Here is a 15,478-nt window from a genome sequence, read left to right as displayed (position 1 = left end):
ATTAATAACGCTACTGGTAAATAGTCGTACAACAGAAGGGAAAATATGCATGCAATGGAAATAAGAAATACTTTCTACTAATAAAAGTTTAAAGCTTTTTATTTTCAAAACATAGATGGATAATTTTTCAACATTGACCCTTGTAATGGAACTGTGTTTCAAGTTCCCTCCCTTTCCTCTCACCCCCGGATGGCAGGTAATCCAATATATATTAAACATGTTAAAAATATATTAAATCCAATATATGTATACATATTAATACAATTATCATTCTGCACAAGAGAAATCAGATCAAAAGGAAGAAAATGGGAACGAAAACAAAATGCAAGCAAACAACAACAAAAAGATGAAAATGCATGTTGTGATCTACTCTCAGTTCCCAAAGTCCTCTTTCAGGAGACCTTATAAAACAAAATATAAACTCCTCTCTTTATCTTTTTGAATCCCTTAAGATCTTTATCCCCAAAAAGCCTAATTGCAGTATTCCTCCCAGCATCCACACCAACTGGATTTCTCTTTTCTCCTTACATATGACACTTTGGCTCTTATCTGTGTTTCAGCTTTCCTAATTGCCTGGAATGCATTCACTCCTTATTTCCAATTTATAGAATTCCTCTCTTCTTTCAAGATGCAGTTTAAACATTACCTCTGATTTCAGTAGTTTTCAGACTTTTTCATCTCAGAGTCCTGAATACTATTAAAAAATATTAAGCATCCCCCAAAGGAAGCTTTTGTTTATGTGAGTTATATATCTAACAATATTTACCATTTTAGGAATTAAAATATCTTATTATTATGGTGATAGTTTTGATTTCTCAGACCCTTTGACATGACTTTGGGTATCCCTAGGGGTACACAGAAAGGTACTGTTCTAATTGTTTATAGCAACAATGAGATTATGTGATGATCAATTCTGATAGACTTGATTCTTTTTAACAATGAGGTGATTCAGGCCAATTCCAATAGATTTGTGATGGAGGGAGCCATCTGCACTCAGAGGAAAAATTGTGAGGACTGAGTGTGGATCACAACATAGTATTTTCACTTTTGTTTTTGTTGTTTGCTTGGTTTTTTTTTTCCTTATTTTTCCCCCTTTTGATCTGAATTTTTTTGTTCAGCATGTAAATGTGGAAATATATTTAAGAGAATGGCACACATTAAACTATATTGGATTACTTGCTATCTAACGTTTGGTGAGAATGGGGAGGAAGGGAGAAAAATTTGGAACATAAGATTCTGTAAGGATGAATATTGAAAACTACCTTTGCATGTATTTTGAAAAATAAAACTATTATTATTATTTTAAAGTACTGTTCTATATGAAAACTTTCCTTTACTCCTCAATTGCTAGAGCTCTTCTTCTTGAACCTGCCTTGAGTTTTGTGGGGAGAAAAAATTGAAATTTGCCTGACATTAATCTAGGATTTAAATTTAAGGTTAAACTCGGCATACACAGTAATTTTTTTGTAATTGTATTGACAAGATTATGTGTATTTATTCATATTTATTCTTTTTATATTCAGTATACATTAAAATATGTATTTTTCATCTTTTCTTTTTAAAATAGAAACTTCCTTTGAATAGTGATTGTTTTACTTACTGCATCTTGTATGCTTAGTACCAAGCTCCATATCAGGTTCATGATAAATGCATAAGAAATACTTGTTGCTTAATACAAAATGTGGTGGCACATTTTAGTTTATCCTGGACATATAGCTCATCGACATAAACTTCTTTAGGCCTTAGTCTCAGGAAATGAGATTTGAAAAAATAATTTTATTTTCTTTTTCTTCTTTGAACTATGTAATTGGGATAACAGGCAGCATAATTCAGCTTTTAAAGAGTCAGTTTCAGAATCAGTATTCCTTGAGTTTAAATTTCACCTTGAATATAAATTGGCTTAATGACCCTGAGCAAATCATTTCACCTTTCATTACTCTAGTAAATTCTCTAAGAATATGTTGCAGAAAAACTGTAAATATTAATCGGTAAAAGAAATTTCTTTATTGACAGTTCTCTTAGTATCAATTCCCTTACCTATGCTATTGAAATCACAGATTTAGACAACACTTTTGAGGCATATGTCCTTAAAGAAAAATAGATGCATGTATAAAAAGCTATTTAAATTGATTGTTATGCTCACGTAAAAGCATTCATACATTAAAATACATAACACAGCTAATGAACATTTCATTGTATTTACATAATTCCATGTGACTTGAATCTTTAAATAAATATGGTGATAATTTACTTGTGAAATAAACTATATTTTCAGCAGAACTTTATAGCTAGCAGAATAGTTTCAGAATTCTTTTTTTCCCTAAACAGTACCATGTAAGCAAATCCTGATTTATATTTAATAATGCAGGTGTTAATGTCCCTTTGAACTTAGATAAGGATGTGTTTGAATTGCCTTGAAGGTGTGTTTTTACAAATTATGTTACTGATGGTTTTTTATGAGAGATCCAAATTATAGTTTATATATGGCAGACTGAAGTTTGCCTATGCTTGTATACATGGGATATTGTGCATATTGTATGAAAGGTGACTCACTTAAATTAATTCATCTTTCTTTGTACAAATTAATAAGGTTATGCTTTTGTTCTGCTTTCTAAAGTATATTTCAAAAATAAATTCTGTTTTTTCTTTAAGCACAAGCTGATGTCCATTTCAGGACTGCTTTTAAAAATAATTAATATTTTATATATAAATAAAAATATTTCCATGAATAGACTTATTTTGGTTGATTGAACCCATATGTTCATCTAATGAAAGCATCATCAATTTCAGAAAATGTTGCACAATGAGGTATTCATTCCTGTCAGAATTGAAGAAGTTACTTTGTAATCTGTTTAATGTGTATGAGTAGTTTTTATCTCTTTTCCTACTTCTCATATATAATTTTCATTTAACTTTTTCTTTAATTTGTTTTCCTCCCATTTCTAACTACTTAGTGACCCCTTTCTTCCCCCCTCCCAAATGCCATCACTTACTTATCTAAGATAAAATTCTTCTGATAAATAATCTTCTTACTGTGATTTTACTAGGAGGAAATTGCTTTTGGGAAGGCACTCCAGGTATGGGGAATAGTGTAATAAAAAAGTACAAAAATGGAAAAATGTATTCTGTGAACAGGATTCAGGGAAGAAAAAAAATTTGTTTCTATATGGAGTCCATGGATGGGAAGAGTGTTGAAAGGTGAAAAAAGCATTGTAGTGTCTGATGGTGGGGAACCTTGAAAGACCATACTCCATAGACTTTTTGGAACCATTGAAGGATGCTGAACAGAAGAGTGATGTGATAAATTCTGTGCATTTAGAAGATTATTCTCATAAATTACATAAAGAATGGATGTAAAGGAGGAGGAACCATGAGAGAACAGGGAAAATATTATAATAATCTATGAGAACTGGTGAAGAGGAAATTGATGGTAATACGCTATCCTTCGGGATAAAAAAAGGGGTTGGAAGGGAAATAGATTGTGTTTTGATTTGATGGTATTTTAAATAAAATTAAGCTTTATTAAACTAGTGTTTGACGCAATAGCATTTATTTTTGGTGGGGGGAGGGAAAGAGCTTACATTTTTACCTCTTAATTTAAGAAGAATATACTTTTTTTTAAAAGTATATTATTTTCTAAAAATTCTGATGGGATTATTTCTTTTAATACATTGATTAAATAATTGATGAAATTTTTAACCTTTTATATGTATATCTCAGAGATCTTGCGCATTTTTGTTTTAAAAAATAATATGAAAATGCAGTCCATTGTTGAAATATTTCAAGAATTCAGAATCATTTCAGAATTTTATTATTCTCAAGAATTTGACCAGTATGAGAAGGGGGAAGTTTTTGAACTTAATTCAGAATGTGCATTTTCCCATTTATGGTTTTTATTTAATCTCTTGTCTGGCAGCTTATAGCTCAAAGAGTTACATAAAATATTTTTTTTTCTTCTGTTGTAAAAGAGATACCTATTTAAAAGCTATTCCCATGTAGCTATGTAGCAGTGGAATATCTAAGAATTTCAAAGCATCCTTCTGATCATGCATTTATCTTAGGAATGCTGTGTCAGAAATCAGAACACTCCTCATATCTTAGGGATTATCAACTTCCAAGCAATAGCTGGAAAGTATACAGTAACAGCTACATGACTGAAGCTTTGCTGAAAGGCTGCCAGGTTGTGGGCTTCTGCAAACAGCAAGGTGATTGTGTGCATTCCCATGCCAAAAATCTTCTCCTTATCTTATTTCAAGATCCACTTTGATTAGTGGATGCCAAGGGCTTATCTTGATAAAGTTCAAGGCCTGATCTGTTTTTTCAGCCAGATTCCTAGAAACTAAAGTGTTAAAGTCAAGCCTATAAATAGTCTTTACTTTTTTGAGGGGGGAGGGAGCAAAAAATCTGTGTAAAGGGTTGTTATGAAACCATTTTAAATACAGGATATTTTAAATTACTTATGTGAAATGGAGATGTAGCATTCTTTATAGAGTTGATTGCTGCATTTGGTTACTTTTAATAAAGTTTCCTTATTTAATTATATTAATAAAACTGATTCTTGTATAATAAATCTTTTTTATGAATTAAATTTAAATTTAAGATGAAATTTTAAACTTAGTTTTAAAATTACAATTTAATTAATTATCTATTTAATCTAACTATAAATCTTCCATCTTAAATAAATTATTTAATTTATATTAGATGATATTTAAATGAAGATAATTGTTGAAAGTTTATGAAATGATTTAAATTCAGCCTTTCTAAATCTTTAATGATTATATGTGTCAATTTAGAAACAAGTTTGGGATTGACCAAATTAATCTTTACATGAAATCCTATCAATATGCTATAAAAACAATGTAATGTTTAAATTTTGTTATATTTTTATGAGCAAGAAATAGTTTAATGTTTAATTTTTTTATCCTATAAATACCATTGTTTACTAAATTGAAAATGTATTGTCTTTCTTCTGTCTTTTGGAACATATTTAAAAGTCAGTGCATGTAATGTCCTTCAAGTTAGTAGCCTTCTGTGGTGCCAAAATTCAGTTCCTACATATATTTTGTTGTAGAAGGAGGGAATTCATTAGTAAAGATTTGCTCTTGTAGTTATCAGGATAGATTGAAGAGGATAAAGAGGTTTTTTTAGTGAAGGTTGCAAACTAACTTCATAATAACAGTAATATAAAAGGGTGTAGAACTTATATCAGCCAAAATAGGTCTTTGCTTATTCTTTTAAATTTTAATATTGCATCTGAAGTTTCATAAATCAACTATTACTGCACTAAAAGTAATTATACAGTAAATTAGCACACAGTAGGCAATTAATAATAGTATTTTCTTGTATGGCCTACTGAAGTGAGTTCTTAATGTGTCAGTGAATTTGACAAGTATATGAACATGTTTTATGTCATATTGTAATAACTGATGTACTAAATGTTTGGGTAAACAATTGAATAATGTTCATTTGTGACCAGATGTTTTAGTTTGTAGTAAGAAATGTCATACAACTTTGTATCTTTGCCGCCATCTTTACCATCTAGTATAGCTATGGAATATGTTTTTTAAAACAAATTTATTTTTAAATTTAGTGTAGATCTTATAATCTATTAAAATTGAAATCATCTCTGAAGGCAATTGTGAGATAAATAATTATTTTTTTTATGTTATCGAATTATCGAATATTCATTAATTGTGCTTCAAGTCTATAACTTTATTTGCCTTTTAGGGAATATTTTTATGTAATCCTCCATGAAAAATGCAGTTAAAAGTTTGATAAGCCTTTCTACAACAATATTAATTACTTAATAACAATCTTAATTATAACCATTTAATTACACACCATGGATGTGACTGTATATTAGACCTGGCTTTATGAATGAACCTGATATACTGATACAGAGACTCACAGTCTCTGATATATAGATTATTGTAATGGTCAGTTTTTAATACATATAAGCCAATTTCTCTGTGGATGACTTAGACCAGCTGACCCAACTAGTTTCTATGTGAGAGATGTTTCTACTTTGGGTATCTTTATTTCAGGGCCTTCTTTGTTAGTAAAATATTAATTGAAATTGTGGAGGACATGGCATTTGGTTACCTTAGTAGCTTTTATAGCTTTCATCTCTCAAAATTCTGCATTGTTGTTTGACTACTCTGACTGGTGATTGCCAATCGTCTCAGCAAGCCCACTTTTAGGTATTTGTTGCCATCATCTTCTCCCTAGCCTTGCTGGCAGCCCTGTTGTTGTTGTCTAATAATGGCAAGTACAATTACTATAGTTTTCTAGTCCAAAATGCACCACTTACTTTGTTTGTTGTCTCCCTCTGCTACAGAGATTCTTAATCTGAATCCCTTGAACTTTTTTTCATTGCTTTCATAATTATATTTCATTATAATCGGTTGCCTTTGTAGACTTATGTGCTTTATTTTATACATTTAAAAATATTATTCTGAGAGGAGGTCCATAGATTTCACTAGATTGTCAGAAAGGTTCATAACAACAAAAATTTAAAAATCCATATTTTAATAGAACTTAAGCTCCTTGAGGAAAAGGTTTATCTTTGTACTTATATTTGTATTCTTAGTGCTTGGCCTATCTTAAATATCTTTTTCTTTATAAAAGATTTTTTTTTATTTTTTATGTTTTATTTATTTCATTTAATATTTTCCAATTACATGTAAAAAATTTTTTTTGCATTCATTTAAAAAAAATTTGAGTTCCAAATTCCATCTATCCTATTCTCCTTCCCTTCCCTTTGAGGAGGCAAGCAAGATATCTATTATACATGTGAAATCATACAAAGGCCATCTACATATTAACTATGTTACAAGACACAGATACACACAAACAAGAAAAATAAAGTAAAAGATATGCTTTAGTCTGCACTCAAGCTCATCATTTCTCTCTCTGGATGTGGCTAGCATTTTTCATATGTTTAATAAAAGAATTGTCTTGGATCAGAGAGGCTAAGTCTTTTACAGTTGGTCATCCTCATAATATTGCTATTAGTACGCATTATGTTCTTCTAGTGGTGCTCACTCACTTCATTTTACACAAGTTCATATATTTTCCCAGGTTTTTCTGAAGTCATCTTGCTACTGGGCATACCCTTAATTGCTCATTTTTTGCCACCACGAAAAAAAGCTGCTATAAACATCTTTGTACAAATAGAGGCTTTTCCCCCTTTTCTTTGGTCTCTTTAGAATCAAAACTAGTAGGGATATATATCTTTGTTCACTTTACATATATTTTTATAACTCTTTATAAAGCATAGGGTTGTTTTCCAGAATGGTTGGACTAGTTCACAACTCCACCAACAATATTTTAGTGTCCCATTTTTCTTTTCTATCATATTAGCCAATCTGATAGGTGTGGAGGTATCATAATGTTTTAATGTGTTTCTCTAATCAATGTGATTTTTAGCATTTTAATGTGTCTCTTGATAGTTTATTTCTTCTGAAAACCACCTGTTTGTATCTTTTGACCTTTTATAAATTGTGGAATCGGTTATATTTTTATAAGTTAGACTCAGTTCCTCAAAAGGTTTTGCAACTGTCAATGTTGAAAAATTACAATGCATATATGTTGTAAATAAAAGCTATAATTTAAAAAACTTAAAATATAAAATAAAAAATTAGACTCAGTTCCTTATATTTTTGAGATATCAGGTCTTTATCTGAGAAACGGTATAATTTTTTTCTCCCAGCTTTCTAATTTTGGCTGTTATTTTTGTTTATATAAAATCTTTTTAATTTCATGTAATCATAATTATCCATTTTACTTCCCTTGCTTGATCAGTTGTATTCATGTAGTCACTAAGTGTATCTTAGTAGATAGACTCCCAAGGATATTATTTTGTCTCCAGTTATTTAAAAAAGAATTTCTCTTTTTGTCTGTTCCTACTGAATTTAGCTGTATTATATAGAAGTGCTGATGATTTATGTAGGCTTATTTTATATTCTGCAACTTTGAGAAAGTTGTCAATTATTTCCATTAGTTGTTTTTTGTTTGTTTGTTTGTTTACTGAGGCAATTGTGGTTAAGTGACTTGCCCAGGGTCACACAGCTAGGAAGTGTTAAGTGTCTGAGACCAGATTTGAACTAGAGTCCTCCTGAATTCAGCGCTGGTACTCTATCCACTGCGTCACCTAGCTGCCCCTAGTTTTTTTTTTTTTTTTTTTTTTTAAAGTTGATTTCTGGTGTTCTCTAAGTATATGTCAAACTCTTCTCATACCAGACCATCAAAGTATAGAGGTTACCCACTAAAATTATGGAGTTTGGGATAAGACCCCAAAAAGATATTGGAGTTACAAGCCAGCATTTTTTGTCCCAAAAGAATTTGTAGGCATAAATCTCCAAATCAGAGGGCAAGGATTTTATTACACTGCTTAAAATGGGTTAAATACATAACAGTTGTTAGCAAAGAAAAAGGGCTTTTAACAGTTAATGGGAAGAAAACAAATCCCATAGCAATAAGTATAGCAATAAGTATCCAGGAGGAAGATGCCATTAAGAAGAAGATGTCATGAGGTGAGAGTACACGATGTTGGGTTAATCCTATTACAAGAAGGTAGCAAGGACTTTTATAGGAGAAATGTAACCTTGAGAGTTTAACAGCTACCCCAGTGCCTCATCATTTTCCCCCTTAAACCAGTGGGACTCAAAATCTTTTGATGTGAAGGATAAGTTCTCATCTTTTGAAACTAATTCCTGCTGAGATTGGGCACAGAGTTGGGGTTCCACTTGAAGGGGTGATGAGAAGACCTAGATGCTTTTTCTCAGGCCAATGTTGACCATCAATTGAAGATTAGCTGGAGTCTAGAGGAGACAAATGTAATGAGAAGGGGAAATAGGCAACAATAGTAATATGATAAAGTAAAATAAAATAAAGTAATATGAAGATGGCCAAGAGTATGTATACCAAAGTGTTTAGACATTGGATGAAGAGAATGATGGGTTGAACACTTTTCCATTTGGCATGGAAACATGAGTAAAAGATTTTAATCCAATTATACTGAAGAATTTAAGATTTTTCCAGATTAAACTTGAAATGTCTTGTAATAGGTAGGTGACTAGGTCAAATACTTATTTACCTAGTTGATAAAGATTTAGACTACACATTTTCAAATCAAAACCAGCAATATCTTATATAGTAGTGTTATGCTTATCTTTTCTACTGACTGCTTGCTTTGAGTCTAGAAATTTTTCATAAGAGGAAAAAGCAGGGACATGATTATGGTGGGATTAAAAGAAAAAATTTACTTTGACTTCAGGTAAGAGTCACAGTGGACAACTAACCATAGCCAGGATGGGACACTCAGGGAACTAAGCCAGAAGAATCCCACTTTAATAATCAATCAGAAAATTATATCTGGAATCAAAAGTTTAAAAAAAAAAATCCAAACCAATCAGTTATAGTCCCAAGAGATTTTATCTCAAATAGCAAGTCTTACCAATCAGAGCCTTTGCAAATCCTCTGTAAAGCCAAGCTCATTACTTTTTAGGTACTCTATAATCTAAACTCTTAGGAAGCTGGTCACTTTGTTCTCATGGTTTAAAGAAAACTGGCAAGTTTATAAAATTAAGGAATTTAACAGGAACCTCAAAGAAGGGGTTGAGGGGGTTGAGCCTGCTGCTTTTCCTTTTAGTTTTACTTCCTTCCTTTTAAGGTAAGGCCCTTTTTCTTTTCCTTTGTTCCACTCCCCCAACCCCACATTTTTTTTTTTTTTCTTTTTTAATCCTATAGCTAGAATACTTGGAAGCTTCCAGGAAAGCTTGTTAGATCTTCAATGAGCTATGCTTGGTGAGCTCTATGCTCAAACATACTTCCTTTGCCTGGGTACCCCTGGTTTTAGAAACACTTGCAGTTTTTGGCATGTTTCCTTTGAGAACACTTGTTATTTTCACCTGTCTAGGACATTTTTTCTAGGGAAGATGAATTGTTTGGATTTAGTAACTGTCAAAAGTGTGTATTGTTGGATTCTGTTTTCTAATCCACTTTGTTATCTGCTTCAGTTTTACAGGTGAATTCATACCATTTATATTCCCTACCTCCTATTTCTTCTGTATATCTTTCTCCCTTTTTATCTTATTTCTCCTCTAAAGTTTGTTTGCTTTTGATTAATATTCCTTTATTCTCTCTCCCTTCTATATCCCTCTTTTTTGTTTTCCCTCTCCCCTCCTTCTTTCCTATTTGTTAATATAGCTTTCTATTCCCAGTTAAATTTATTGTATATATTCTTCTGCCTTTGAACAAATTTATATATGAATGAGGTTCAAGTGTTGCCCTTTTTCCCTCTCTCCCTTTTGTTCTTCATACCAAATACTCTTCCTACTGTATCTATTATATTAGATAATTTTTCTCATTCTTGTTCTCTTTCCTTCTTTTAGAGTATCATTCTTTCTCACCCATGCATTTCTTTAAACATAATTTCAACATATTTCACTCATTTCACTCTATGTAGAATCCTTCCGAGTACCATCATAAGCTACATGAATCTTTTTTTTTTTTTTTTTAAGGAATTTAAACTTTTCAATTTTATTGAGTCCTTTATGATTATCCCCCCCTCCTTTACTCTTTTTCACCTGAGTCTTTTATTTGGGAGTATATTTAGCTCTGAGCTTTTAATCAGGAATGCTTGGAAGTCTATTTCATTAAATATCCTTCCCTCCTCCCCATGAAGTATTATACTCAGTTTTTGCTGGCTGGGTGGGTGATTCTTGGGTATAATCTCAGCTCTTGCAATATCATATTCAAAGCCCTCTGCTCTTATAATGTATAGTTGTTATATCTTGTGTGTTTTTGACTATAGTTCCATGCTATTTGAATAATTTCTTTCTGACTGCTTAAAGCATTTTCTCTTTTACCTAGAAATTCTGGCATTCCTGGGTATTTTCATTTTGGGATCTCTTTTAGATGGTAATTGTTAGATTCTTTCCATTTGTATTTTATGCTCAGTTCTAGGACATTAAAGTAGTTTTTTTGATAATTTTTTGAAATATCTGTGGGTTCTTTTTTGTTAATTATGGTTTTTAGGTAATCCAGTAATTCTTAGATAATCTTTTAAAATTTTTTTAAAATTTATCTTTGTTTAATTTGTTAATTTGTTTTCCATGTCAGTTGTTTTTCCATTGGAACATTTCATAATTTTTTTCTACTTTTTGTTTTATGGTTTGGATTTAGTAATTGCTCAGAGTGACCATATTGATTTGAGCTGGTGAATACAGATTTGTGCCAAATAATTTGACCAGTGTTCCTATATACACTTATAAAGACTAGCCCTTCTTACTGAACCTAACTAGACGAGTGTATAGAATTCCAAGTTGGTTTTTCAAAACCCCAAGTCAAATATACACAGGTTTGAGATAATTTGTTCTTAGGTTTCCCATTATCATTACTCTTTATTAGGGATATCCAGAAATTATTCCATGTGGTAGTTGACATTTGACTATGAGAAATGGCTCTTCAGTAGACAAATGCTAAGGGAATACATTTAAGTTTGATATTCTATTGCTATTAATTTTTTTTTTTTTTTTGCATAAAGAAATTTATACTGGAGAGAAATCCTTTGTATTGATGTTGGAGCAGCCAGTAGTCAAGTCCAAACTTCACATAATAAAAAATGAAAACCCCTTTGAATAGTTTTTTTAAAAATACTATTTAATCCATAGTTTATAAATATATAAAGAAAAAAAATTATTTTCAGAAAAAAATAACAATATACTTATAGAAACTAAAATAAGTATTGAGAAATGAGTACCTTTTTATAATATCTTTGGCTTGAGGGCTCAGGTGGCTATTAGGTCTATTTTTTTAGTATATAGTTAACATTGGCAGTCACCCTTATAATGATGTGACACCCGCTACTCTCAAGTATATTGAATAGTCATGTCTCCTAGCACAAGGGAGTTTGGTTTAATTGTATAGAGTGCCCACTCTTATGTATTAAGGATTGAAGGCAAATAGAATATATTTTTCTTCTGTAGGTTTGTTTCTGAAAATTCAACAATAGTTTAAGTGTATTTGGGAGAAAAAGATTTAGATTTTTAAAATGATTATCAGGGTTAAATACCTACATAATTTTATTTTAAATACTGAATATTTTAAAGGTATTATGGGAATACTTTCATTTTACAGTTATTCTGTCAACAAAAGATGTGATTAAATAAATTGAATGTTGAAGACTTTAGGATTATGGTTAACACCAGGTAATTAAAAGTAAGCACTGCTATGGGAGAGCATTATATATCAGCTGTTCTCTTTACCTCATTAGCTAGAGGTTTTTTAATGTTTATGGAGCAAACTTCAATTAAAAATGGCTTTAACAAGGTCTTTCAGATATTCAACATAACATATTATAATGTAATTAAAATTAGTGTAGTATAAATACCTGTCTCTTAAAAACACATCATATATATTTCCTTAATTTTATAATGTTTTGCATCCATTTTGGTACTTCTGGTTTACTATATTCTAAATAAAAAATCAAGTTACATATTTTTGGAATTTAGAACACTGTCTACATTAAATTCTTTTTGTTGTTCAATTGTTAGTGAAGCTTTTGTTAGAAGGTTTAGTAAAAATTTTTCCTATTTGAAACTTCAAAAAGTTTCGGTTTTGTTTGGAACTCCTAAAAAAAAAAAAATGACTCATATTCAAGGAGAAATTTAAAAAAATTTTTCTTTTGTTTTCTGTTACATTTCTAAAAGTTACCATTATTTTTTTTTTATCATGTCAAGAAAAGACTACATTATGTAGTGGAAAGAATCCCATATTTGCAGCCCACAGGCTCAGATAATACCATTTTACCTTATTACCTAGGTCAGCCTGATAAAGTAATTTTTTATGGATGTTAGTTTCCTCACCTTTATTATAAAGGCTGTCCTACCTTTAAATTTCATAAATAAAGTCTTATCCAGGTCCTAGAGTAAATACTAGTTGGAAAGATGTAAATTTAAATATTGAAAGTGATAAAATAAATTGACTACATTTTTCAGTGGTTTGTAAATCTTTTAATACTAAAAGATTCCATTATGGAATATTATTGTTCTGTAAGAAATGACCAATAGGATGATTTCAGAAAGGCCTAGAGAGATTTACATGAACTGATGCTGAGTGAAATGAGCAGGACCAAGAGGTCATTGTATACTTCAACAACAATACTATATGATGATCAATTCTGATGGACGTGGCCCTCTTCAACAATGAGATGAACCAAATCAGTTCCAATAGAGCATTAATGAACTGAACCAGCTACACCCAGCAAAAGAACTCTGGGAGATGACTATGAACCACTATATAGAATTCCCAATCCCTCTATTTTTTGTCCACTTGCATTTTTTATTTCCTTCACAGGCTAATTGTACACTATTTCAAAGTCTGATTCTTTTTGTACAGCAAAATAACTGTTTGGACATGTATACATATATTGTATTTAATTTATACTTTAACATATGTAACATCTATTGGTCAACCTGCCATCTGGGGGAGGGGAGGGGATGGGGGGAAGGAGGGAAAAAATTGAAACAAAAGGTTTGGGCAATTGTCAGTGCTGCAAAATTACCCATGCATATATCTGGTAAATAAAAACTATAATTAAAAAAAATACTAAAAGATTCAGGTGACTAAATATTCTTTGTTTAAGAACATTAGAAGGAAAAATCAGAAATAAAAAGACTCGGTGTTAAATAACATCAAAGTATTGCCAATTAACTTTTTAGCAGTAGCTAGTTGACATTATTATTATCATCATCATATTTGTAGTATGGAATAAAGGTGTCATTTTTTAATAATACAGGTAGGACTTTTTTGGGGGGAAGCTGTTATGTATATTTTTTACTTATTGTTGATCTTTTTTTCAGGAGTGTTATTGTTGCAACCAAAAAACCTACTATTTCACCTTCTGCTTCTACAAATGTGCCTACCAATGCTGTTAGTGTCGTTTCTTCAGTTGATTCTAATCAGGCCTCAGACTTGGTGGGAGCATCTCCTGGTGAGTTAGTATAAAAAAGAATTAATCAATCTAAGTTTTAAGGTTTGTTTTTTTTTTCCTATTAAACTATTGTTTGAAGCAATATCATTGAATTTTCTTTCATAATTATAGTAGCTCCTTTTGTCTTTGTACTGATAATTGACTTATTTTACAATTGATTTTTTATTGTGACTGTAGTTAATAACAAGCAAAATTAATAAAATATGTTATAAAAGATATTCTTTTCTAAAACCATTAATTAAGTACTATTGATTGATAGTTTCTAAGCTTGGTTTAGAGATGATTTTTGTGATTTACTGGCAAAAAAATTTTTTCCACTTGCTTTCTGTATTTTACTCAGACATTTGACACATTGATATACCTACTATAATGTATAGTCCTCTATTCTTTAGACTAAGAAATATATTTTTGAGCTCTCAGTTTCTTCATTTTCCTAATTATTCAAGTTTCCATAAATGGAAGTAAAGGAGAAAAGAAATTCTTAGCTGCGTGCTGCTGGGACCATTGCATCTTATGTCATTTCTTTGTTCCTTCAGTTTCTATTTTCAAAAGAAATGTGATTTTTTTGTATAAAGTATATCTTTATTCAGGAGTTCACTTACTGAATTGAATGGGTTCCTAAACCCATGGCATATCAACCATTGTTTTTGGTCAGGATTCTTTTTCATATGGGCAGGATTCAGATGATTGCTATCATTGTGTATATTGTGCTTTTGCTTTTGCATTACTTCCTATGAATTTTCCCCATATTTCTCGAAGTTGTTCGAAATTGTCATTCAGCATAGTAGTATTCCATTGCCTCCATAATTTGTTCAGCTATTCCCCGCTTGCTAGGTATGTGGCTAGATAGTACAGTGAATTGGATCACTGTTTCTGGAATTAAGAAGTCCTGAGTTAAAATTGGGCCCCAAGACACTACTGCTGTGAGATCCTGCACAAATCACTTATCTTCTTTATTTGTCTTAGTTTTTTTAATCTGTAATATGGGGATCCCAATAATACCTATCTCCTAAGGTTGTTGTGTAGATAAGATAATATTTGCAAAGCACCATGTAAATTGTAAAGCACTAGCTATTATCATTCTCTTCATGTTTTTATTATTATGATTCTGTGAACTTTTCTGCATAAGTTTAAAAAGTTTTTGCTGTTAATAACTTCTTGAGCTACAGTCCTGTTCTTGGAATCTCTGGGCTAAAAGCATAAACATCTTAGTAACTTTTCTTGAAAACTTTCAGATTTCTTTTCAAAAATGTTTACAGTTCCACACACTGTAAATTATCATGATTTTGTTCCTATAGTTCCTCCAACAATAAGTTTTTATATCTTTTAGCAGCTCCTATTAGCTTGATGAAAATGAAGTGACATCCTAGTTTTGTTCTGATTTTGTTCAGGCTATTTGTGCTTTTAAACTTTTGGTTGTTGACAATTTATACTGGAAATAAAATCATATTAAATAAAAGGACTGCATAAATTTCCTTCTTA

The 15,478-nt window shown here is 30.9% G+C and overlaps 1 protein-coding gene across 4 annotated transcripts in view; it reads left to right on the top strand.

Moving 5' to 3' along the window:
* LRBA (LPS responsive beige-like anchor protein) overlaps positions 1-15,478 on the top strand; it is a 742,057-nt gene that overhangs the window by 184,464 nt on the left and 542,115 nt on the right. For all 4 annotated transcript variants that reach the window (XM_074272516.1, XM_074272513.1, XM_074272515.1 and 1 more), the window contains exon 31: positions 13,866-13,996. In XM_074272516.1, coding sequence (XP_074128617.1) covers positions 13,866-13,996 — 131 coding nt within the window. The remainder of the gene's footprint in view (positions 1-13,865; positions 13,997-15,478) is intronic.

The sequence above is a fragment of the Sminthopsis crassicaudata genome, chromosome 6, assembly GCF_048593235.1.
Source record: "Sminthopsis crassicaudata isolate SCR6 chromosome 6, ASM4859323v1, whole genome shotgun sequence".
NCBI lineage: Eukaryota > Metazoa > Chordata > Mammalia > Dasyuromorphia > Dasyuridae > Sminthopsis > Sminthopsis crassicaudata.
Note: the sequence above shows the minus strand (reverse complement) of the source record. Positions and strands in the feature narration are given on the sequence as shown.